At 42.6% G+C, this 27,374-nt stretch overlaps 1 protein-coding gene across 6 annotated transcripts in view; it reads right to left on the minus strand.

Annotated features, from left to right (window-relative positions):
• Positions 1-208: 208 nt before the first annotated feature.
• Positions 209-27,374, minus strand: part of Ppp2r5e (protein phosphatase 2 regulatory subunit B'epsilon) — a 154,855-nt gene continuing 127,689 nt past the window's right edge. For 3 of the 6 annotated variants that reach the window (XM_006973159.4, XM_006973160.4, XM_042260789.2), the window contains 9 exons: positions 18,846-18,976; positions 18,657-18,716; positions 17,637-17,745; positions 15,631-15,684; positions 15,470-15,520; positions 13,070-13,189; positions 9,832-9,959; positions 7,321-7,422; positions 209-1,572 (listed from right to left, as the gene is read on the minus strand). In XM_006973159.4, the coding sequence (XP_006973221.1) occupies positions 1,473-1,572; positions 7,321-7,422; positions 9,832-9,959; positions 13,070-13,189; positions 15,470-15,520; positions 15,631-15,684; positions 17,637-17,745; positions 18,657-18,716; positions 18,846-18,976 (855 nt within the window). In that variant the 3' untranslated portion in view covers positions 209-1,472. The remainder of the gene's footprint in view (positions 1,573-7,320; positions 7,423-9,831; positions 9,960-13,069; positions 13,190-15,469; positions 15,521-15,630; positions 15,685-17,636; positions 17,746-18,656; positions 18,717-18,845; positions 18,977-27,374) is intronic. The other 3 variants (XM_042260788.2, XM_076550882.1, XM_076550883.1) reach the window with 1 other exon arrangement.

A 27,374-nucleotide genomic window follows, 5' to 3' on the forward strand; every position in this document is an offset into this window, starting at 1 on the left:
GGAAACAAACCCCACAACATGAATTTGTCAGTACACAGCAATGCAACCACATCAGGCCAATACGTACTGCACACCAGTACATCAGCAATTTGCCTACCCAAGTAAGATTCTTCCTTTAATACAGAGCAGGGAGCCAGTAAGATACATCTACAGTATAGCCCTAGTTTTGTGTTTTGTTTTTTCTTAAACAATTTGGTCACAATGCACCTTTGATATAAAAGCATTTTTTAAACTTTATTATTAATACTCAGGACATTAGGAATTTCCAGATTTTTTTCAGTAGCATTTGTAGAACCACTTTTGGTAACAAATACAGTAGTTAGGAATATGCATCCATATCAGAATGCATAATGTTGATCCTGAATCCTTTCTGGCTAAAAACAGGGCTGGCGCTGTGATGAGCTATGGAACCTGTTTTGTTTCTCCCAGAGGCTGCATCCTCTTTTGCTGAAATACTTTGTAAGTACGTATTAGAAAGTAAGGCAACAACTCCAAACAGTCCGTGCTGTTTGCTCAACTGGTTCCCAACTGGATGCGCAGTCCTGGTGCTCAGCTTCATGGTTCTATCACTTAGTGTTCTGTCTTTCTTACTTCACAGGGTCGGAAAGGATGTTTCTGTGACATTTCTAAATTGTCTCTGGTCTGGATGCACAATGATGTCTGCAGCAAATGCTGCAGGGCTGAAGCCTGCGCGTCCCGCTGCCTGTTTTCAAAGGATTCAAGACACTGATCTGGACTCCCCATATCTGATACGAAGCCCAACATTCCCTTCGCTACTATGCTTATCACCTCTTCTTTTTTATGCTTATCACCTCTTCTTTTTTCACTCCTAACCTGAAAACTAAAGGAGTACCAGGAACACCTGGGCACTGGGCAGATGTTCACCCAGCAGATAAATTTCACCAGGGACCTCTGTAATTCACTGCCCCATTCCACGTGAACATTCGACTCATGAAGATGTGCAAAAGGAAAGGATGTCAAATTACAGTCAAGTTGTCCAGAGGAGGGTGTTGTACAAACTTATAAAGAAATGACAATCTTTTCTTCCTTTACTATAAATACATTTAACAGCTTAGCAGAAAGACAAGCTAAATTTAAGATTGTTCACATTTGAAAATTGTATCATACTCTCTGCTAGTGATAAATAAGGAACTCCTGATAATGGAATTTTAACATAGCAATTTCACCAACAGATCTCTGAAGACCTTTTGTTTTGTTTTGTTTTGTTTTAAAGAGGGTTAGAACAATGATTATGTTTGCAAAGTTCTGAGAAGTCCATCTACTGTCCAAACTTTGGATTGAAGTCCTTATGTTTTCCTTTACTTAGAGACAGGTATATACAGTGCTGTTGTAATAATGAGACAAATGTGAAATCTACTGTAAAGTTGCACAATACAGAAAACTGTTGCTCCATCCTTCTACTACATAAGCGTGTGACCCCATGGGTTAGTGATGTCGTGGTCAGATTGTTGTTAAGTTGGAATTATCCCGTCACGCCTAAGACCTCTCTTTAACTCCAGATCCTCCAATTTTTTCCACAATTCTTCACGCTCCTTTTCTTTCTTTTTCTCACTGGAGGAAGAAACAGAAAACAACGTAAACAATCGAGAGTGGTTGGTGAGACTGCCCAACAGAATCAGCCTTTCCCTCACAGAGGCCAAGCGGCTCTGAAGCAACTGGCAGCAAGCTTCTCGGGGTTTCCTTTGAGGGTCTTCCTCATGTGGGTGCTACTTTGACACGCTCACGGACACACAAGTAGTACTAATGAAAGCAGGACTGTCTTAAGATTTCCATTAACAACACCCCTTTATCTGTAGATACAGTATAAATTATAACACAGTGCAATGACTGAGAAAACTGGAGGTGGCTTCTAGTATCATCTATCTTAACACAAAAGTGCCCGGGAGCTCTGAAATGCTCAGGGCCTTGTTAGAATACAACCTCCTGTTTGTTCCCAATAAACACTCAAAAGAGAGGCTGGAAATGACACGGGAAGAAACAGACAAGATAAGAACACACACTCTCTCCTTGATCTGTATCTGTTTTTCCCATACAGTGTATACTGAAACTAGGTCATTTCTGAAAACACATGATCAACATTTATATCTTATAGTATATATTTATATATTATAACATGAGAATATATCAATGATCTACATGAAACTTTGTGGATACGAGTATTATGATGTATTAAAATTTTAAGTGAGCCTTCAAACTTGGTTAAATACCAATTTACCAGTGATTTCCAGAACTCCAGACTGCATTGTTTGGCAAAGTTTACCACAATTGGATAAGTCAAAATTGGTTCAACAATTTAATTTTGCCAAAGACATTTGGAAATTTCAGTATTGTTTTCAAACAAATGCTTTAATATCAATCAAGTAGGAATTACATAATCAAAGAATATAAAACTATATTACAAATTAAACACATTCACACTTATTAAAAATATTCATCACATGAATTCACATCTACTAATATAATTCATTTCATTACCTCTGGCTTACTGAAATGAACTGGTGAAAAGTAGAGCCAGATAACACTGTGAATTCACAATTTCATAAATTCGAACAGTTCCTAAGCACAGGAGCTCTGCTGCTCCAGACTCAGGAATTTGTCCTTGCATATCCCACTTTAGCAACACTATATTCTTTATTCAGAGAAATTAATAAGGATAATGTAAGCTCTGCACTATTTTAGTAATCACCAATACTTTGCAAAGTTATATTAAATTCTCTAACAATAGGAAATAGGAGCTGGAGAGATGACTCAGTGGTTAAGAGCACTGGCTGTTCTTCCAGAGGACCTGAGTTCAGTTCCCAGCACCCACATGGCAGCTCACAACTGTCTGTAACTCCAGTTCCAGGAGATCAGACATCCTCTTTTGTCCATTCCTTGTAGGTACATGGCACACATACATAAAGGCACACAAACACATAATACATAAACTCATACACATAAAAGAAGAATAAACTTTTAAAAAGAAAATCCCAAACCAATCAAGTTTCATTTTCCTTGAACTAAAGAACAAAACAAAAACCTTAAAACAAACAAACAAACAAAAACAAGTAATTTGACATTTCCATTTCAATCACACAGTCATCTCTATCTGCACTTTATAGTTAAGATTCTGGCAATTCAGACCTTGTTTACTATGACTGCTATCTCTGGTGCAATCTGCACAGTGTGGATCTCAGCAGCATAATGAATGGTCTTCCAACATAAACTCTTCAAACTTACGTAATAATTTTGAACTATAACAACTGCATTTAAGGGCGTAAGGGGCAAGATTAGAAAAGTCTCCATTCATTATGCATTATTTTTTATTTTTAAAAATTAAGTTGGAATTTATTCAGAAAAACATTTGAGGTGCTGGGGAGATGGCTCTACAACTGCGAGCCAAGGGCTGCTCTTCCAGAGGACCAGGCTCAGTTCCCAGCACCCACGTGGTGGCTCGCAAATGTCTGTAACTCCAATTCCAAGGGCTTCAAACTCCCCTTCTGGCCAGGCACCAGACACATGTGTATAGCACATACATATACACAGGCAAAGCATTCACACACATAACAGATAAAAATAAATGCTTCAAAGGAGAGTTTAGCATGTGGTTCCATACTCATACAGTTGAGGCAGGAGGATCACCTGAGTTCAAGGCTAGCCTAAGCTACAGTGAGACCCTATACCTCCTCCAAAAAGGCAAAAAGCTGAACAAATATTTTAATAAAGAATAAAACAGAGGGAGATAGAGGCTGAAGAGGGCCACACCCTAGAGTGGGTATGATTCTAGAAAGAGAGTTGCTGGCTTCCAGACTCCAGACTCTTGGTTGTAAGCAAGCTGCTGGGCAATATCCCTTGTTTGTTTGACAGTACAGTCTGCAGGTAATATCAGTCTAAACAAATATTCTCGGGGAATGCTGATTTAAGTACATGGACGTACGTTCTACAGCTCATATGGAGTTCTAATGCCTCTGACTTCTTTGTTTGAAGAAGCAGAGAGGAGAGAAAAGGTTTGGGAACTTCTATCAACTGAAAATCAGCTCATCGTGTGGCAGTTCACACCGCCCTGAACTGCAGCTGCCATCATGACATCATCATCATCATCCTGCTGAAGCTCCTCACTCGTTCATCCCTCCACAGTATGCAACGTGCTTTGTCCTGTGTGTCCTTTCTTTCTCCAGATGAACGTATACGGAGACGCCACACTGCTTTCATACTGACAGCTTTATTTTTAAAACTTACAGTCTCAGCTTAGGACATCCTCATCATCCCAAAGAAGAAATCATGCTGCCCACTTCTTCCTCCAGCCCCCGGCACCCACTGGTCTGCTGCTTCTATGGATTTTCCTTCACTGGCCTTTCATAGAAGTGCAATTATATACTGAGAAACAATAGACAGTTCTCTTCTTTTGTTACTGCATGTAGCCCAAGCTGTACTCCCGCTCCTCATATTTCCACCTCCCAAGTGCTGGGATTACAGATGTGCACCACCACATCTAGCTCCTAAAAGTCTAAAGTACTCTGATGCATTTAGTGCTACCCTTATTTTTCTAGTTTTTCTCTCTGTCGGTGGGAATTTTAAGACTTCAGCACACTGTAATGCTGGGAATCTTGTCAAATTCTCCTCCCATTTCATTTTACATAGCACTAGTGTTGGCACCCATATGTAATAGTGTTAAAAGCTTACTCCACCCACAATTCTGATTTGTAATGCTTCAAAAATCTGCTGTGAACTGAAACCATCAACTTCCTGTCATCAACAAGGAAAACCTCATATCTGGCTCTTCCATCACAGCCCCAAACATCCATGTCCAATTACTAATTAACAGTTACTATCACTTCTGTGGCAAAGCCAATACTTGGATCTGCTCAGTACGACTTTCTAATTTTGCACATTTGCCAAAGTATCATCCTTGTTTTTTTAAAAAAACAAAGAAATAAATAAAAACAACTTTCATTAAGGAAGTCCATTCACTATTAACCACCTTAACATTCTAACATAACAGTTTAACCTCACAGTTCTGTCTATTTTCCTAGTCCCCTTAGTTAATTCCATCTATTTTCAAGTGATTCATCTATTTAGCTTAGATAATAAAAGATCACAAAACAACTTCATTGAGGAAATTCATTAAAGATGAGTCAATTAATTTGAAATAAGGTCGTGTGTGTGTGTGTGTGTGTGTGTGTGTGTGTGTGTGTGTGTGTGTACAGTGGTCCTGAGAATTGAGCACAGGGCTTTATATATATGCTAGCCAAGCATACTCTGTAACTTAATTATACTGAAGCTTCTTCGATATTCTTAATAAGATTTTACCCAGATTTAATCCCTGTTTAACTAGAATACTAATAAAGATTATAGGGATCTCTGCTGCCCTAACAGGTAAGTGCTGTGTGTACACTGTTTAATGATTCATTATGATATTCTAATGTGCCTTTAGCTCCCCCTCCCCTTTTGAAATGGGTGTTCTTTGCCTGCCCGTATGTCTGTGCACTATGTGCATGCCTGATCCTAAAGGAGGCCTAAAGAGCATGTCAAATCCTTTGAAACTAGAGTTACAACTTTTGGGAGCTGTTGTGGGTGCTGGATTTGAACCTGGGTCCTATGGAAGAGCAGCAAATTCTCTTAACAGCTGATTCATCTTTCCAGTGTCCCTTAGCCCTTTTAAAAAATAACTTTTCAAAGATTTTAACTTAACTGTAGGGCAAGGAGGGTCATTATAAATTGAGTAATTTTTAACAATTGATAATATTGTGAATTAACAGTTATTTAGGTTTCAAATGTAATAGAATTAACATTTATCTCAATGTTGTAACTAAAAACAATGTTGTAGTTAAAACCATATTCTGTGATTAAACTGTTTCCCATAAACCACATCCCTGTAACTTAAGAGCAATCTCTGCCATGGTCCTTGGTCCTCTGTTCCCAAACCTTCCTACTCAATGCCCTTTTCCTCAGTAAAACACAACTAATACATTCTAAATACGGCAAAGCAAAGAAGCCAAAAAAAAAAAAAAAAAAAAAAAAAAAAAAAAAAAAAAAAAAAAACAGAAAGCACCCTTCTGTGAGGTTCAGCAAAGTCCCAGGTATGAACACTCCCAGTCCTACTCGGGCTCCTTAGGGTCCACCCTTTAGGACCTACAGAGCCAACATTTGCATCCTCGTGATCAGTCAGGCCAGAGAACCAACCACTAAGAACCCTGTGCTTTTCTCAATCTCTCCATTACATCTGTGGGGTTTGAACAGCAATGGCCCCCACAGGCTCATAGATTTGAATGCTTGGTCATCAGGGAGCGGCACTATTAAGAGGTGTGGCCTTGTTGGAGGAAGGGTGTCACTGGAGGTGGACTCTGAGGTTTCAAATGTTCACACCAGGCCCTGTGTCTCTCTCTGACTGCTGCCTGGGGACCCAGATGTAGAACTCTCAGCTACCTCTCCAGCACCATGTCTGCCTGTGTGCTGCCATGCTTCCTGCCGTGATGATAATGGGCTAAACCTCTGAAACATAAGCAAGGTGCTTTCCTTTATCGAGTTGCCATGGATGCAACAGAAATCCTAAGTAAGGAAACATTTTTTAGAAAGTTTAAAATACTGGATTAAAAATAAAACTTGAACCGGGCATGGAGGTGCACACCTTTATTCCTAGCACTTGGGAGGCAGAGGTTGGTGGATCTCTGAGTTTGGGGCCACCCTAATCTGTAAAGTGAACTCTGAGATAGCCAGGGCTACCCAGAGAAACCCTGCCTTGAAATAATACTAACTATTATCATTATTATTATTATATAATATAATGAAAATAAAATGGGACTTTTTGCTCCATTCTAATCTTAAGCACTTCAATGTTTTCTAATACTAGACAAATACAGTTTATATTCTTTTCACTACTCTTATAAGTTGTAATGAATTTGTTGGTTTCTAGACTAGAAAGCAAGTTCTGGGTAAATAGTGCCTGGTCTTGGTGCTGGAGTAAAGTATGTCAACCCAATTTTAGTTTGGGTGGCTTGCAGTAGGAGTCAGCCTAGAAGACTACCTAATGATTCCCTGAAGCAGGCCTGAAAGACCAGGGATGTGCCAGGCTCTGCGCCCTGTGGTAGAACAGAAACAAGGGAGGAAAAGCAGCGGGCTTCATCAAAATCAGACCATCAGAGAACCATCTACTTGGTAGCACATTAATGAGAACATAGCTATTGAGCATGCAGAAATAGAATATGTAAATAAATAAACTGCTGTTTATAATCTGATGTGCAACTAGACAACTTTAGCAAAGAGTTCAGAAAGGACTCAATAGCTTTATGCACAGCAGACAAAAGAGCTTTAAGAAGTTACCGCTGACGATCTGACTTGTATGTGGCTGTCAGCTCGTCAAACATAGTGCTGTTCATTTCCATAAAGGCCTTCAACACGTTGTACACCAGTGCCACAATAGCCCTGCGAGGCAGAGAAAGAGAAAGGACCGGTTAGTCTTTCACAATGGGGTGCTGAATCAAAAAGCAAAAGGACATTTCTGGTACGAGTTAGCTCCTCCTCTATTATATATACATAAAAAACTTCCCCTGAATTTTTCTCTTTGACAAGTTCATATTCTTACAAAGTGCATTCTGATCATCATAACCCTCCTACACTCTCTGCCAACCTTATTACCCTCATTGCTCCCTACAAATCCCTTCCCCACATTCACGTAGCACAAGCTAGCCTAAACCTCATTATGTACCTGATGATGACTTTGAACTCCTGATACTCCTGTCTCCACCTACCTCTTGCTGAGACTATGAGCATGTGTCACCACACCTGGTTTCCTATCCCCTTTCAGTTGGACCTACAGTTCATTTGAATTCTTTACTGTTTACAATCTTCCTGAGGGATGACAAAATTAAAACCCAAATCTGCCCTTCCAAATTATTGGTACCCAGAGTAGACATGCTTTTTATGGCCAATGCATAACAAAAGGCAAGTATAAAAATAAAGCTGCTTCAGATGTTGGGGAGATAGCTCAGGCTGGCTGGTGCACACACACACAAGAGTTAACAGAGGTTGATGATATATACCCAAAATCATAGCACTTGGGGGTAAGAGGTAAGAGCATTGAGAGTTCAAGGCCACTGTGGGCTACATACGGAGACTATCTTAAAACAAAGAAACAACAAGACACAGCATTACATCCTATAAACAAGTACAAGTGGTTAAAAAAATTACTTTCAAAGTAATAACATACATAATTTAAAGTCAGAAACTGTTCTAGAAGAAATGAGTATCTGAACCATGTATGTTCAAAGACAGGTGACCAAGCCCCTACAAGATGCTGTCCCAATGTGGTTACATTAGTCTGTCCTTCCTGCTCAGCCCTTCTGTTGACCCAATACTCATGCTGAAAACCGTCAAACTGGTGCTGGATGCCCTTGGCTATGGAACACTACACAGCTAAGAAGCCAAGAGGCGGGACTAACTCTTATCAAGCAGAATACACTCTTTGTACAGTCATTGTGAAGATTGTTCTGTGACAAGCTTGAAAGAGTCAGACTAGGCAAAAAAAATGGTGTCTCCCATTTCAAAACTATACAAGGTTGCTTCCATTTTGCAACAAACTCTCCAATCTTACTAAGGAGGTCACGTGTTAGTGGGAGGTCTGGTGTCCACTGCAGTTTCTGCTCAGTGGGAAGGGAAACTTAGCTAAGGCTCAAGAATGGTCTTTTCCCAGGGTGGCCCTGGAGAAGACTGGAACTGGGCAGTAACTGACATTGCCCACAGCTGCTCTCAAGACCCTCGGGAGAATGTGTACAATAGGGCTTAACCACTCTTTTTCAAAGTTCTATTAATATAGAACAAGTTAAAAATTGAAAGAAAATGTTATTTTATAACTCCATGCAAAAATTTAAAAGACAGATATGATAGACTGAATTGCACTTACTAATTCTTCAATGCTGCATAACTTTATTGCATAGACATGCAAAGGCATCTCATTATAGAATACTTTAGCTTTCCTAGGGCTAAATTCAACTTGTCCTCAACTGTAAAATTCTGTCCCTCTCCAACATCTAACAACCGAGCTACTGTTAGGAAATGGATATTCCTATAAAATGTAGATCTCTTCAGACCATCTCCTTACAGCCACTCAGTATTTCCTGATGGTGCCCTTGGAGAAGGCTCATGCGGGCCTTGCTCCCTTTTCTAGCCTCATCTCTAGTACTGCTCACCCAGAGGCCTCATGACTTTGCCCTCCGGAGCCCACGGGCCTTGGAACTTGATGGACACTTGAAGACCCGGGTGCCTTTTTACACGGCACAGGGATCCCTGTCTGAAAGGGCTTGCCCTATCACCCACATCAACCAAATTCCATTAGCATTCTAGCTGAAGCCAAACACAGTCTTACCCCAGCACTCAGAAGGCTGAGGCAGGAGGATCATGAATTTGAGGTTAGCATGGTCTGTACAGTAAGATACTGCCTTGAAAAAATTAACAATTTAATTTGAGTCCTGTCAGCCAATGCACATCCTTTGGCGCACCAGTACATTCCCCAAATATACCTGACGACCTTCAGACAGGCCAGAAAGAAAGCCTCAAGTAAATAGGTATTTGAACTAAATAGCACTACTTTGTGAAAATATCTGTTTGCTTTTCAGTCCCCAATCAGCAAATTTTCAGGAGGGATTTTTATCTTGTCCTGTGTGCACCTTTAGCAATGGGCACAGCACCTGGTGCATGGTGATCTGTGAGACATTTTCCTAAAGAAGAGAGGAGGAGGAGGAGGAGGAGGAGGAGGAGGAGGAAGGGAGACAAGACCAAAAGGAAGGGAAGGGGTAGAAGAAGAGGAGGGGAGGCTGAAGGAAACTGAACACGTACGGATTCCAGTGCTCTTTGGAAATCCTATAAAGACTGGAGAACATGATGGGAAGGATGACGTTCGAGTTTTCTTCTATCAAACTCATGATGTATTCATTATTCCAATAATAGAGTGCCCTTTCTGCCACCTTCGAGAAAAGAAGAGGACAAGTTATAATCTCCAAATAAAAGTATCTTAGAAGGCTATTTTTAAATCACTCAATCAAAAGTATAATTAAACATTAATAACTCTTTACATTTTGTGAAGATGTATGATCTCTGAGGAAGCTGCCAGGTGGTGCATCAGTTTGGGGAGGAAAAGGTTTTTCCCTACCTGTTGATCTTCCTTCTCTTTTAAGTCTACACCTCTCATCCATTTCCTCGCTCTTCCCTGTATAGTCCCCACACATCCTTACTCTCCACACACCCTCTCTTCCAGCTCAGCTTTCAGGACTCCTGATCTGGCTTAGGTCTTGTTACACTTTGAGTCTTAAATGTCCCCATAGGCTTATGTTTTGTTTTAAATAATTTATTTATTTTTATTTTATGTGCATTAGTGTTTTGCCTATACGTATGTCTGTATGAGGGTGCCAGATCCCCTAAGACTGGAGTTATAGACAGATGTGAGCTGCCATGTAATTGCTGGGAATTGAACCTGGGTCCTGTGGAAGAACAGCCAGTGCTCTTAACCTCTGAGCCACCTCTCCAGCCCCCAGGCTTATGTTTTCATGCTTTGTCTGCAGCTTGTGGTGCTACTTGGAAAGCTGTGGGGCCTTCTGAGGTGGTGTCTGGCTAGAGGAGTATGTTGTCTGTTTATTGTCATGGATTCCTGTTCTCTCTCCACCATGCTGCCATGCTTTTTAATTTGATCTGTGAGCCTGAGTTACTCATCTTGGAGCTGAACTCAAATGGCTTCTTGGATTTATGTAAATTAAGAAATCATGTTTTGGACAGACGGAGAAATTAGAACCTTTCCAGCTACACCACTCAGCAGGTTCAAAACAGTGCTGAGTTACCTGCTACTGGTCGCTGAGCACTGAGAAACAGTCTTTGAGGACCACTACCACACATCGCCACTGTGCTGGGTCCACTCACGACATTGCTCTCGAACCTTGTAACTAATGGAGTCGGTGCCGTTATTCCGATTTTATAAATGAGGACTTTGAGAGTCAGGTGATAGATAAGCTCAAGGTCGCATGGCTAGCAAGTGGCGGACCCAGAGCCAGCTCTTAATTCTCCCCTGCTGTCCCTAAAGAGCTGATAAGCTGCCGGGAAAAGGAGCACCTGTGGTTCTAGTCGATGTAAACTGTGACTGGGGCTGCCGAGCAGAATGGACAATCTGCACACACATGCACAGGGGCTACATCAGATCATGGCAGAGGCCGTGTGCATGCCAGAAACCAAGCAGGACACCAGACTCTTGTCTCCAGGACGGTGAGGAACTCAATCTCTGCTGTTAAACTGCTTGGTCTGGAGCACTGTGTTACAAAACAGTGTTTCCCCACTCCTTCCCTGCTCTTCTTCTTACAAGGACGAGGCAATGCTCGACTATCCATCTAACAAACTACCTTTCTTCCTAAGCTTTGAGTGTCATGGAAGCCTCTCTTGCCATGTTCTTTGTAAAAGAACCTTGGCCTCCACTACGGCAAAGAGCCTAGTGAAAGTAGGAAACTAAACACTCCATGTCTGAGTACTACACATTTCCTATGCTATGCTATGCTATGCTATGCTATGCTATGCTATGCTATGCTATGCTATGCTATGCTATACTATACTGTGCTATACCATACCATACCATACCATACCATACCATACCATACTATACTGTGCTATACTATACTATACTATAATGTACTATACTATACTATACTGTGCTATACTATACTATACTATACTATAATGTACTATACTATACTATACTGTGCTATACTATACTATAATGTACTATACTATACTATACTGTGCTATACTATACTATAATGTACTATACTATACTATACTGTGCTATACTATACTATACTATACTATAATGTACTATACTATACTATACTATACTGTGCTATACTGTGCTATGCTATGCTATACTATACTATACTATGCTGTACTATACTATACTATACTGTGCTATACTATATTATACTATACCGTGCTATACTGTGCTATACTGTGCTGTGCACTGTTCTGAACTTCTCTACTTGCATCCAGACTGGACACTCCACAGAAGGTGTTCCAGCTACTTTTCCCTTTTGTTCTGTGTGGTATAAGCACTAGCTTACTATACTAACATGTCTTTAGTGAAAACAGTAACAGCCAAGGCCTCTCCTGGACAGCTTCCAGGGCCGTCCACCATCAAGTTAGAAGTGTGCTTCTACGCTGTTCAACACTATCTTGAAACGACGGGAAGTACTTGAGTCTGCTAGGTTGTATGGTGGACTTTCGGTGACACACTTTCGGGGACACAGCCACCAGGAAAAATAAAGCACCGTGTTCAACTCTGGCCCCCTCTCTCCTGTGTGCTTTCCACAGCACTGCCCCCGCCCCCGCCGCCGGGACCTCCTTGAAAGCACACATCCAGGCGCACCTTCCCTGTGCTCGCCTCCAACAGCCACAAGGAGGCAGAGTAGGCCATGGGAAGGTCATGAGCAAGGCATGCAGAGCCTTGTTATCAAAACAGTGGGAAAGACCGTCCTAGGATGACATTCAGCTGCTCTTCTCCTCCTAAGGATCACCAAATACTCCTTCTCAGACACTGGAGAAACTAGCAGCTCACTTCCTTTAATTTACTCACGTTACGTCATTTTACTGCCCTCAGCTCTGCGTTCCCATCATTACTTTTTGCAAAGCATTATGGGAACTGAAGTTAAGAGACAGAGCCTGTTGGGGCAGGTGCTCACCGTCCGGTAACTGTGTTAACGGTACTGTTCTCCTGTGAGAAAATCCCACACGAAAACAAAGTAGCTGGAGAGATGGCTGAGACGCTTAGAGAGTGGACTGACTGCCTCTTGCAGAGGACCCAAGTTCAGTTCCCACCCCCACACTAGGCACCTCACAGCCACCTATAACCCCAGCTACAGGGGGATCTGAGACACCTCTGGCCCCTGTGGGCAGTGCACTCATGTATACATACTTATATACACATACTTTAAAAAAAGAGAGAAAAAGGAGCTAGATGGTTTTATTTTTTCAACATAAACCAAGTTTAGCCAAATGGGTTCACATGGTACACACCGCTCTGGCTCATGTTCTGTTTACTACTAACCTGAAAATGGGGGCTAGAAACACACTTGGCAATTTGTTTAAACAAAGGTTCTTGGATTTTAACAAATTGTGACGGTTCAATCACATCCAAGATTTCTTCCAGCTCCCCAAGGAACATGACCTATAAATAGAAGCAAAACACAAAATGAGGTCCATCACTAAAAATTCCACATGATCAATTTTATGAAAAATGTACACATAAAGCAAAAAAAAAAAAAAAAAAGGGTAAGAAAGAAGAACCAGACATTATTCTCTTCATTTTGGCCTGGGAGGATGGCTCAGTGGGTAAGAGTACTTGCTATGAAAGCATGAGAACCTGAGTTCAAATCTCCAGTCCCCACATAAAAAGGCAGGCAGGCCATAAGCATGCCTATAACCCCCCGTGCCATGGGGTGCAGAGACAGGAGGATCTGCAGGGTTTGCTGACTGCCAGCCTAGCTCCAAGATCTACAGCAAGTCCTTCTCTGGCCTCCATGTGCAAAGCCACCCTCCCCCATACACACAAAGAACGTATCATTTGGCACAGGGTATTCTGTTAAAGTAAACTACTGACAGCCAGCACTGAGAATTTAACTACATGGAGGCCCCAGGGCCCCAGGGCCCCAGGGAAACTGGCCTCTCCCTCTTCAGGCCTTTGGGACTCTGCCTGCTGCTAGCAACCCAGATATATAACACCCCACCTGATCCCACTTTTTAAAATAATGGCTGACGTTCCTGAACAAATGTGTATTAGTCCACACCACCACAGAAGGACACACCACCACAGACGGACACACCACCACAGAAGGACACACAGTCACTCAGCAAGCAGCTGTCACTCTGCTGCGCTCTCAAGTCTGGGACAAACAGCAAACTCACTCATGTTAAAGTACCACATTAACCACATCAGCACACACTGACCAGTTTTCTATGTTATATGCCCACACGTGTACACACTCTCCCTCTCCCGCTCCCCTCTCTCTAGAGCACAGTGAATCTCATGGCCTCGGGGCTGTATGCAAAAGAAAGCTTGAAGATCACACAATGGAGCAAGATAAATAGATTTAGACAGTTGTATAAATAGAATGGAAAAACAACAAATAAAAACCAGTTACCTATTTATTCATGAAAAATAACATTGGGAAAAGCTAAGTAGGCAATTAAAATATGAAGAATGATGCTTCTTTCCTATCTCAAGGTGCTGATACAGTGACACAGGGATTCCCTTTACCCATGCTGTCAAGATATGGGGTATCTTCCTGAGACTGTAGAGTGGGTAACCTGAGACTGTAGAGTGGGGTAACCTGAGGCTGTAGAGTGGGGTAACCTGAGGCTGTAGAGTGGGTAACCTGAGACTGTAGAGTGGGGTAACCTGAGACTGTAGAGTGGGGTAACCTGAGGCTGTAGAGTGGGGTAACCTGAGGCTGTAGAGTGGGGTAACCTGAGGCTGTAGAGTGGGGTAACCTCCTGAGGCTGTAGAGTGGGGTAACCTGAGGCTGTAGAGTGGGGTAACCTGAGACTGTAGAGTGGGGTAACCTGAGGCTGTAGAGTGGGGTAACCTGAGGCTGTAGAGTGGGGTAACCTGAGACTGTAGAGTGGGGTAACCTGAGGCTGTAGAGTGGGGTAACCTGAGACTGTAGAGTGGGGTAACCTCCTGAGGCTGTAGAGTGGGGTAACCTGAGACTGTAGAGTGGGGTAACCTCCTGAGGCTGTAGAGTGGGGTAACCTGAGACTGTAGAGTGGGGTAACCTCCTGAGGCTGTAGAGTGCTGTTAGGACCACAGCTGATGTGAGGGAGAGGCTCTTTCCATACGCCTTGTCCTTTACCAAGACATGTCCGTTCTCTTGGGACATAAAGCTAACAGGTGGCCTCTGCTTCCAGGCCAGAAGGAGAGGGCTTCAGATCTGGGGTGGAGACAGTTAGGCTACCTTCAAGCTACTACCTGTGGATTGACTCCTCCCTACACACACGCAGAGCAGGACATCCTGTTGAGGTGACTGCATGGCACCTCACTCCAGGCATGACAATTTAAGGGCTGCTGTGTATTATGAGACTGCACACAGTAAGCCCTGGGGACTGGAACAGGCTTCCATGCTATGCAGAGTCACTATGAAGTGGCATCAATGGAGCCAATAACTGGACACACAGTGGGGCGTGGCCAGGGGTCACAGTGGCAGGAGCCCAGGGCTCAGAGTTCAGGAGGCAGGCTCTAGCCTACTGGCAAGCTCTTACTCGGGGTGCTCAGGTGTGCTACTTAACGGCCAGAAGCCTCGCTGTTACCGCCAGTCAAAAGGAGAACACTGACTGCCGCAGAACTACAAAGCTAGCTTTAGATGAGGCATGTGCCCGTGCATGCTTAGCCACTGAGCACTCGGCAAAGCACTTCCTTCATTACTGGCATTTTCTGATGTTAAGTATTTACCTCTTTTTGACTGCATGTTTTAGGCCAAAATTTCATTAACCCCCTAATAACCTAAAAAGGAAAAGGAGAAAAAAACAAGAGACATTTAATATTTCACATGATTTTAATAAAAAAAAATTTCTTAAGTATTTTCACGTTATGGAAAGAAAGAAATGGCTTACTGGTTCTGTGAGTGAAGGATCTTTCTCCAGAAACTGTACTATACAATACGCCAGCTGAACAAGAAGGAAGGAGGACAGAGTTAAATCCACACTGCAAAGGCTGAAAGCACACAGCACCAACACGCCTCAACAGCATCCAGACGCTGGTCTTAACATTACAATCACTTCATTTAAACCCTCATGAAAAACAAGGCTTTTAAATTTTGTTTCTTTAGAATTGGGATCCAGCTATGTTACCCAGGCTGGTCTTGAACTCCTGAGTCAAAATGATTCTCCTGCCCTAGTTTCCTGCATGGCAGGGACTAGAGCTAGAAGCCGTATCTTCAAGTTAGTGACAGGGTAACAAGGCCCAGGAGGGATTTTTTTCTTAAAAGAGTGCTAAGATTTCTGAGGCTAATGGAAAGCCACTGAAACACCTCATTCCGTGCAGTCTGAGAGGATCTCCTTTACATTCACAGTCCATTTACATCTCAAGGTCTGGGTTTTACTTTCTGTGGGGAAGACAACACTTTCTAAAAATCCCAGGCAACTGCCTACAAGGAAACCTGAAAAAAATGGTTTCCCAAATAGACCAAAGGTTCGACCTGCCAAGGCCAGGATCTGGGGAGTGCTCCCAGTCTCAACAGGAATGCTTTCATATAACCATGAAATGTTATATCCCATGGCAGAGACTAAAAAGAAGGGCTCAGAAAGATTCCTGAACAGGAAACCTACCCTCTTAAAACACCAGCAGTTTGATGATGTGCTAAATCTGGAACATATGGACTAATTTTTTCTTCAAAATACAGAGTTCCACATTTAAGAAGGAACACTACTTAGAAAAATGTGTTACATTTTAGTGCAAACTCCAAAGAGAAGGGAGCCAGAGGCTCACAAAACTAACATTAAAAATATCACTAGATCAATTCTGTCCTCCAGTGGCATGCTTCCATGCAGTGCCGGTGTTCAGGACAGAGTCAGTGAGGACGACACAGGCTCTGAGTATCATCACTGCTCCTTTTATGGACGTATCTGTTTGGTTCTGAGACAACTCACTATTGCCAATGCCAGCCCCAATCTGAAGGCAATCATCCTGACTCAGTCTCATAAGTGTTAAGATCACAAGGTACGAGGCACCACACCCTCAAGATCTGATTCTCAAAGTAATGAAGGATTTATAAAAAGGAAGATGTGAAAACACTGGTAGACGTGCTTATTTGTGAAAGTGTCTACTGTGTGTGTGCAAAATTCAAAGTTGGTAAAGCAGAGGAGGGGCAAAGGGCAACTGACAGCCCAGGGCAGAGTGAGTCAGGACCCAGTGTTCAAGAACAGTCAGTTCCCTGGGGAAGGCCCCGGGTTACCGCATCCTATTACGTTCTCATACTCTTTACATTTACACATATTCTACTCCGGGCAATCTTTGCAGCAGGCAGCCCTGTGTACATAGAAGTCTGCTACGAAATAAGACGGTACACAGAGAAACCCTGTCTTGGAAAAAAAGAAAAGAAAAAGAAAAAAAAGAAATAAGATGGAACAAAGTTCATTCCTACCTTTAAAATAGTTCCGTGATTCTACTGTGTGTAAAAAAAAATGCATACTTTACTATTTTCCTCGGGGAGAATTTTTAATCCTTAACACACTTTTCTTTTTTCTTTTTTAAAGGAAAAACAATATCCTGCGAAACATGAAGTCTACAAACTTCATTTTGTTTCAAAAGCTGTACTCGCCAGGCAGTGGTGGCGCACGCTTTTAATCCCAGCACTCGGGAGGCAGAGGCAGGCGGATTTCTTGAGATTCAGGCCAGCCTGGGCTACAGAGTGAGATCCAGGAAAGGCTCCAAAGCTACAGAGAAACCCGCCTTGACAAACCAAAAACAACAAGCTGTATGTACTGTAAGCCAGGTGTGGTGGCTCACCCTTGGGATCCCAGCACCCAGGAGGAAGAGGCTGGCAGACTGCAGGTTCACAGCCAGCCTTGGCTACAAAGGAAGACTTTGTCTCCGCAAAAGCTTTTATTTCAAGTCCTACCTGGGCATGGAAGAGTGACAGGCTCCTGACGGTGTGCAGAGGGATCAACACTTTGACCAGGAACTGTTTGTGCTCTGCCTTCAGTGGTAAAGCGAAGCCATTGATAATACTAGGAAAAGAGGAGACAGGTTAGCAATGCCGTCCCACACACTGAACCCAGACAAGCTGCTGTTATGAGCTGGCAAACTCTTCGTTTATATTTGTCCATAAAAACATAGTCAACCCTCCCACCACTGACAGTCAAGACTTTTTCGTTACTTCAACAGAGATCATTTCTTAAGTAGGAGTTTTAAACAGAAGAGAATTTGATGGTGAACACCCAGCAGAGGACACTGTGTTTTCACAAACAGGCAGACAGTGGCCCGAACCTCTGCCCCCCCTGCTCCTCCGTCTAGCCGCGCACCCTGCTAACTTGCTCTTCCAACACAGGCCTTCTGCCTCCAGACAGCACCAGCTCCCTGGCCTGCTCTTCAAACACCCCTGCCGTCTCCAGACACCATTCTCTTCATTCTTGAAGCCTCTGCCCAGCCTTGGGAGGTCACTGAGAGGAAGCAGGGAGACCACACTTCCTTTTCTCCTCTAAGGAGGAGACTAAGCCATCACCGTCCAGCTCCGTGAGCTCAGAACCCCTCACAACAGCTGTCTGGCTCCTCCTCTGAGAGCAGCAGCTGCCTAGAACTCCACATCTGGGCACACAATCTTTCCAACTGATTATAAATCTGCTTTCAACAGATACGAGAAAGGACAGGTAACAAATGAGACGCTTTGCTGTCACTGGCCTGACACCCAATTAGACACACAGTCCCTGAGTAAGCTGTGAGCTCTTTCTGGTCATTGTGGGGTAGTTAACAATATGTAATTGTGGACAACGGAACAGAGGTGGGGAAATGGGCTAAGCACAAAGGAGAGAGACCCAAGGTACTTGGAGCAAGAAATCCAAGTCGTCACTGCCCTCTGCCACCTGGACATGACCTGCAGAATGAGCCTCACCGAAATCCACAATTCATTGCAAACGCTTACCTTCCTAATATTTCCAGCAGTTCAGCTACACCATTGAAGTGTTCTGTTTCATAAACAAACCTGAGGAGAGAAGAGGGAGAGGAGGGGAGTGGGGAAAATGTCAGCACGTCTCCTTCAACTCCTGGAGGTTTACTCCACAGTGCAAACCATCACTGTGTGTGTTCTCTTGCTTGCCCACCATCCACTCACCTTAGAAAAATATTGTTAATTTGTTTTCGGATAAATGCTCTAAGCCCGAGAAACTTGCCGTAAATCCTGTGCAAAACTGTTTTTAAATAGTCCCGTTCTCGGGGGTCTTCACTGTCAAATAGCTCCAGAAGCTGTTGTAAATGAAGGTAAAAAGCTGTCAGGACAGTTTAGTAAAGGATTTAGAAATTCTATCGTCCATCATTTATAATCTCGCTGTTCCCTTCCCTCTTCAGAAAGCTACTAAATAACCATTACGCCCAGTTCAACAGCAGTCTTTGGGAAGCCAGCGACACTGAGTCAAAGGCTGTACACCCAGGGAAGAGATGCATGCTACAGGAGCCGTAACAGGAATGGCCAAAGTAGTGCTCACATGATCAACAGACCATTTTCTAAGCAATCTACACAGGTCAATCCTTCTGTGAGGTGGTTTTATCCTCACCTTCCAGAGGAGCAAACTGGGGCACAGAAAGCTTAATCAACTTGCTGGTGATGTCAGAATGAGAAGCGGTAGGACTGGGATTTGAACCCAGAAAGTCAATGCTGTAAGTCTGTGACCTTGAACACTGTATGTCACTAACTCCTGGGCTTATGTTCCAATTAAGCCACTCAGCTCTACCAAAATGCCCAGGAAGACAAAGTAATCCAACTCAAAGCAAACACTGAAATTCCCAATGACCCCAGGCAATGTTCTTGCTAGTCTGAGTGGTTACACAAGTGTGCTCAGGGTGGACATGCTCGAAGTAAACATGTGCTACGCCTGCATGTGTGAGTAGCATGCTTTCGGTTCTGGATCATTTATCATTTCAGCCACAGAGTCCTGATATCCAACCCAACCCTGTAAGGACTACGGGGCCTTGTTTCTGCAGCGCTGCATTAGTTGAAGAGACAGGAATAGAGCTCAATGGGGGAGCATCGTGCACAAAGCCTGTGCTCAAACACCAATGGGGGGAGGTGTTACCGGAACAGCGAGCATGCCTACAATCCCAGCACTTAGGAAGCTGAGGCTAGAGGATCTTGAAGTTGAGTTTAAAGATAGCTACATGAAATCTGGTGTCAAACAGCCAACAACAACAAAAATCAGTTGATTTGAAAATATATATGGAAATACAAGTCACCTCAAAGAGCCAAAGCAATCTTGGTAGTAAGAGGACTCGGAGGACTCACATTTCTCCGTGCAAAAGTTCAACAAAAAAGCTACAGTAATCAAGGGCATGCTGCTGATATGTGATAGATACACGAACAGAATAGAGATAAAAGTCCAAAAGCAAACTTTCAAATTCATGCTCAATTGGTTCCGTGGGATGCCAAGACATCCCAGTATGAAAAGAAATAGTCTTCAACTGAAAGTGCTGGGACAACCAGACAGACACATACGAAACAGTAAGTCAGACTTCTAGCTCAGACTACCAATTCAAATGGACTCAAAACGGGTAATCCACCTAAAGACAAGAGTACATGACAAACAATACATCTTCACAATTCCAAATCAAGTGGTTTTTTTAACCTCTGAAAGAAATGTATAAACAAAAAAAAGAGAAAAAGAAAAAAACTAAATTAAAACATCTGTGCTTTAAAGACAGTAAAAAGATAAGTTACAGAAATAAAAGAAAATATGTGTAGAAAAGGCTAGTAGTATCTACAATACATAATGAACTATTAAATCTCAATAACAGCACAATTCCATTGGGAAGATAATAGTAGGTAAAGGAGGAGAGGCTCACGGGGCCTTCTTGAGGATGGACAGGCAGTTTAGGGTTGCTGGGGGAAGGAAAGATATTTTCTTTAATGGGATAGCTACTGATAAGGTAATCAAATCCTGTAAGCAATCCTAATTAAGCTCACTGAGCTAGCCCCAAAAGAAGAAAGGGAGAAGGGGAGCTAGCTGAGAAGAACAAGACACCCAGAAGTGGAAAAGAGACAGAAGAAGGCGATGGGGGGGGGGACGCGCAGGGGGTGTCAAAATAATAATGTATGAGCCGGGCAGTGGTGGCACACGCCTTTAATTCCAGCACTCAGGAGGCAGAGGCAGGCAGATCTCTGTGAGTTCAGGGACCGCCTGGTCTATAGAGTGAGTTCCAGGACAGCCAGGGCTACATAGAGAAACCCTGTCTAGAAATATATATATAATTATATATGCATATGAACATGTAATAATGAAGCCCACTCTTGTGTTTAAATAATATATGCTAATAAAAACAAAAAAAAATTCTGAGAAAATGAAAACAACTCAACTTAAAAATGACAAAGGATGTTGGAAAAGATATATCCCAAAGACGACATAGACATGGCAAATGAATACATGGGAAAGGGCTCGATTTCATTAACCATGCAAACACAAACCAAAGGAAGACAGAACTCATCTGATGTTGCCTCAAAAGGAGAGAAGGACAAGAAAAATGTTGGTGAAGATACTGGGGAACCTTCATCTACTGTTAACAAGGATGTGAAATGATGCAGTCGGAGGAAGGCAGTCTGGTAGTTCACAGGTCCATCCTTCTAAACAACTTCACTCCCAAGTAAATGATGAATAGTATAGAAAGCATACATGCAGACCAGCGACTGACAGTATGAAAAGCTGCACACACTTGTTCACAGAAGCAATACTGAAAACAGAAAGTTAGAAACACAATGCCCATCAACAGAGGGGAGGAGGAACACTGCCCCTAACGAGAATGGAGTGCTGAGAATCCTCCTATTATCACCATACAGATGAGACGGCCAAGCACTGTGATAAAGAAATCAAACACAAGGGCACAAGATGCACGGCTCTGTTTATATGAAATACTCAGAACAGATCTAAGAATGAGTTTCGATTTCCTCGGGAGATGATACAATATCCTGTAACTATAGCAGGGATGGTTGCACAGTCCTGAAAGTCTGTTTAAAATTGCTGAATTGGAAGGCTGGGGAGATAAGGGACCTGAGGTCAACTTCTAGAAGCCACATAAATAACCAGGTGGCACATGCTTCTAATCCAGCACTGGGAGGAGAGACAGAAGGACACATGGAGCTCGCTGGCCAGCCAGTAGTGAGCTTCAGGCCAGTGACAGGCACTGTCTCAAAGCAAACAGGTGAATGGCACCCAAGAAATGACTGATCCCTGGCCTCCATATGCATGAACATACATGTGTACACACACTTGAATATGCATCCACCCCCATACATACATTTAAACATACAGATGTAGACTACTAAATTGTAAACTTCAAATGGGTAACTTTATGTTACATAAATTATAATTATAATCTGCTATTTTGTAAAAATGATAATGAAACTTGGAAGCGCTCCTGAATGTTATTTATTTCTAATACGTTCATCACCATTGCAATAAACCAACTCAGCATGTAAATAAATCCTCACAAAAGGCTGTATGTGTATGTGTTTATGCATACATGACTATAGATACTTATTCATACATGAGTCCAAGTGATGGAGATGTGAGGCTGAGGGGACAATAATCAAATGGACATGTCTTTTGTTTTACAAAAGACAGTTCTGGGCAAAATTAATTAAAACTAAAGTCCCTTCAAATATGGCAGGAAGCAAAAATTGAAGGACAGTCTTCTAAAATGGACAGTGAGACAGTCCACAAGTTTGGCTTTACAGTGCTTACCATCTATCTATCATCTGTCCTGTTTGTTCTCCTTGGAGGATTTTGAGTAAATATTTATTAGTGTATAGTAAGAGCCAACAAATGGGCAAGGAGGTGCCAGGGATATAGTGATGTGCAAGTCAGACGTAATCTCCTTTCAGAGTCTAGTCTATCGGTGGATAAAAATAAACAAAGAGCATAAGTAGTTCAAGATGTTGTACAAATGCATAATGGATCTATCTACTCTATTTGGAAGAAATACAGTGACAGAGAAGGCTTCTAAGGAAAGTGATATCCACACCCCTGCCAAATACACACACCAAAGAACTGGGACAAGTGTCCGTATCAATCAGCTTTTTGTCACTATAACAAAGCACTTAACACGAACTACTTATGAAAAAGAATGTTCTGTTTTTGGGTGGTTTTTCCATCTCAATTTTGAAGGCTAAATGTTCAAATGGCATACATAGCTTCACAGCCAGGACTGCCCTTGACGACACCGATAAGGGGTCATCAATTACACGATGACAAGGAAGTGATTATATTACAACTCCAACCAGGAACAGAGGGAAAAAGACAGACTTGTATCTTATAATCCCTTCCAAGAGTATGCCCCAAATGACCTAAGGTCCTCCTACAAGTCTCTATATCTTAAAGGCTCCATATCATTTGTCCAAACTGCCAGGATCACTTATAGCACACCCAAACCAGTGTGATTTTCCCAAGGGACTGTGGGGTGTGGAAGGCAGCAGCCTAACCGGCAGATAACACTGTTAGCAATAACTGTCATATCGCTGCCCATTTAGCAATAAAATAAACAAGTATGTGCTGAGACCTTTCCTCACGCCATGGATGTCCTTGCTTCTGGGCACACAGAGTGCTGAACAACTTCCAGCTAACTCTGGGAGGCAACCAGTGAGTTAACAATTGACTTGCACAGGAGAACATTCTACTTCCAAAAGAAAAACATGCGGCCTTAACAGGCCAGAAAGAAGAGAGAAGGTATGCACTCATTATCTATCTCTTTATGTAAGAGATATTCAGAATTACACAAGATATCTAACCATCTATTGCATTCCAGTCCTTGTTTATGGAAATTATTAACCTTTTTAAGTTCTATTTTTTAATCTAGTTTCTACTTTAAGTGGTGCAAAAGGGCTTAATGAGTAATATGCAACCAATATAAGAAGAGGTTTGCGGGGGTGGGATGTTAGCAAAACTTGAATCAACTGAGCTTCTGTAGTGCTAATCTGAAGAGTTTAACACTGTATAATTAAACAAAGATTATTTAACTAAATATTTCATTAGGTTCTCGGAAAAAAAAAATACCTAAGTAAGGACCCTGACTTAAATGTATCGTCCTCTGCAACAAAGAAGGATGAGCCTGGAAGTGCAGCTGCTTCCTGTTAGCCCGAACACGCTCCTACAGCCTTATGATGGGGAGCATGAAGGCCATTACCTTTAAAGGGGGAGGGAGGAAGACGAGTTCTCACTTCCAAAACCCAACACGTATACCAAACATATTCATAGATCATGACACCTCCAATATCACAGGCCACTTGTCAGAGAAAATCAGGAGTTTCCAAATTGCTTAGAAAGCAAAGACAGACAGACATGTCAACATGCTGAGTCCAAGCTTTAAGAAAAGGCTTCCCTGAGACGAACAGAGATAAACTGTGAAGACTTAGCTGAAAGCTCTTCTTCGAACCTTCAAACGAATAAATCCACAGTTAAATCTACAATGAACAAGGAGAGGACAGTGATGGCCTTCCTGTCGGGCATGGAGGGCTCGACCCTCTTCTTACAACCTCACTGCAGTGACAGTCAAAGACTGAGACTATAAATACCCCACCCCCACCCACCCCATCCTCCACCCACAGCAGAGGGGCCTGGAGGACAGATCAGACTTGGCAGGCTTGTGTGGGTCTCCCAGCTTGGGAAAAGGACAAAAAGTACCGAGCCCCATTGAGTTTCCTCCTGCTCACTCACTCAGCATTCTCCATCCCTCCGGCAGGGAGGAACGCTAACAAGGTGCCAGTTCCCAGCAGAGACACTTCAGGGCTTAAGAATGGAAGGCATGCGCTAGATTTGATGACTCGGATATGAGAAGCACCGACCAGAGCAGCTTCAAAGTCTGAAGGAGTCATACCCTCTGCACCTCTGTGCAGAGTACTAAAGACTTCCGGTCTAAGGCCAGAGAACACCAGCAAGTGTCTAGTCTCAGATATCAAATAGCGCTAAACAAAGCATTACTGAAGTAACAGGGTTCAATAAAATCCCGCCTATTTAATGAGTCCTTAGCCAGTGCTGTCTCTAAGCTCCCAATTTGGAATAAAACAGATCTAGGTCTCTTCTGGGGGACACTGGGATCCTGAAGAAAGACCTAGAGGCATAGTAATGCCCAGGGGTTCTCGGTGAGCTGACAAGGCCCTGCTCCATTACCCTTCTGTGAGCACCACCTGCCGAGGATCACAGCTGCAAATCCAACCTGTACATGCGCACACAACCTACAAGTACAGACAGTAAGTGGGTCTGGATAGATGAGCAGGTAATGATGATTATTATGAAGAATCAGCAGACATTCTACCAAAAGGAACAACTCAGAAGAAAAATGCAAGGAATAGGAAAAACTTGCAAAAAAAAGAAGAGTTGAACATTCTCAGAGATACTAGGTTCCTGAAACAAACAAACAATGCTATACCAGATGAAAAAAATCACAAAAAGAGCTTTTGGGAACTCAAAATGTGATGAAAATAGAAATGTTGGCAGAAGGACGATAACACTGAGTAAGTGAGCAGGGTCAAAGGGCGGGCAGAGAGCACTGGACAACAACGGGTCGGGAGCAGAGACGGGGGCAACCAATCCATCCAGAAAGACGGACGACAGAAAGGAGGAATATCCAGAAGAACTCAGTGCAATTGTCCCAAGGGACTGTGGGGCAGGGAAGGCATGGATGTGTTCCTCCAGAAATACATCTCATCAAGTGCTGTGCACAGGGCACATAGAAACTTCTGAAGTTAAAGACAAAGATCGCAAAAGCTTCCGGGTCTCTGAACAGGACAACATAGGCTCATTTTCTCACTACCAGCGCTAGAAGCCAGAAGTCAGGGAAGCAATTCCTTAAACATCTCAGGACAGATTACCAAAACCACACAGGTTTATACCTAGCCAAAATGTGAGTGGTTAAATGTATGCCTGTATATATATATTTTTTTCAGACATATAATCTCCAAAAATTTACAACTCATTCATGCTTTCTTAGGAAACATCAAGAGGGTAAGTTCTAGCAAATGAGAGAAAGTTAAGTGAACAAACACATGTCCCCAATACTGACAAAGGGGGGTCTCGGAATGATCACTGTGGGTACAGTTAGGGAAGCAACAGTACAGAGCAGAAGAGGATGAGCATGACTTCAAGGAAGCAGGCCTCCAAAGAAGAAGAAAGAGAAAACTGTGTGTGAGTGTGTGAGTGTGTGTGTGTGTCACAGAGGTCACTGTGTGACCAACACAGAGGGAAAAACTAGGTGAACCCCTCGACAAGTGCTAAGCTTAGGGTTCAAAAAGCTCCATGCTGGCCGAGGAAGTTAGCTTTCTCTGAAGGTGGTGAGTGACCACGTGTCAGTGGGAGACACACATCCAAGGATGTGTGGGCAGCACCAGTTGGTCTTTATGTTAAAAAGTGGGACAGGGAGCTTTTCCGAGATGGCTTAGTGGTTAGAGCTTGTACTCTTCTAGAGGACGCAGGTTTGGTCAGGGAGCTCAGGGCCTCTACTGGCCTGTGCAGGAGCTCACAAACATATTCACATACAAGGACACATATACATAAAGAAATAGAAAAATAAATCCTTATTATCAAATTGTTTTAATTTCTTTTTTTTTAGATGAACACAAAGTTGGGTGGATGGGGAAGGGATCTGGGAGGAACTGAGGTGTGAATATGATCAAAGCACAAGCAAATTCTCAATAAACTAAAATATTTTAAAAAGAAACATGAGTTGGGAGTGGTGGAACATGCCTTTAGTCTCACCCAGCATTCGGGAGGCAGAGGAAGATGGATCTAGGTGAATGAGGCCAGCCTGGTCTACCAAAAAAAAAAAAAAAAGAGCTAACCTCACCCTAAAACAAGCACAACAAATCAAACTCCACAATAAAAAGAAAAGCAGTTACTGTGCCTAGGGTATAAACATGGCCGCGCACACACACACTCCTGCACACACAGAGTCCATTCAAATACAAACAGTATGCTTTGATTTAGTTATATATGCTACAACTACAATGGACTGGCAGAGGAAAAAATCATGTGCACTCACCCTGACACACACACACACACCACACACACACACACACACACACACACACACACACACACATCTATGCTGAGAATAGGAAGTCATTAAATAGATAACATCTAAAATAAAAAAATCAGGAGATAGTAATGTAAACCTACTAATTAGAAATTTGGGGGTAAATACATGCAAACAGCTAGACGATGAATACAATACCACTATATCTAGGGTATGGGACTATGGATTTGAAGAAGGAAGAAATAGAAGTTTGCTACTTTTCTTTATAAACTATATAAAAATATTTCAATTATTAAAATAGGCAATACTTTGTTACTTAAAACTGTCAATACATTTTATGATCATTAAGACTTCAAGCAAGTTCCAGGACAACCAATGCTACACAGAGAAACCCTGTCTTTAAAAACCATTTTTAGCCGGGCAGTGGTGGCGCACGCCTTTAATCCCAGCACTCGGGAGGCAGAGCCAGGCGGATCTCTGTGAGTTCGAGGCCAGCCTGGACTACCAAGTGAGTCCCAGGAGAGGCGCAAATCTACACAGAGAAACCCTGTCTCGAAAAACAAAAAAAAAAAAAAAAAAACCATTTTAAAAAAAAAAAAAAAAAAAAAGAGGGGCTGGAAAGATGGCTCAGCGG

This window comes from Peromyscus maniculatus, chromosome 14 (genome assembly GCF_049852395.1).
Source record: "Peromyscus maniculatus bairdii isolate BWxNUB_F1_BW_parent chromosome 14, HU_Pman_BW_mat_3.1, whole genome shotgun sequence".
NCBI classification, from domain to species: Eukaryota; Metazoa; Chordata; class Mammalia; order Rodentia; family Cricetidae; genus Peromyscus; species Peromyscus maniculatus.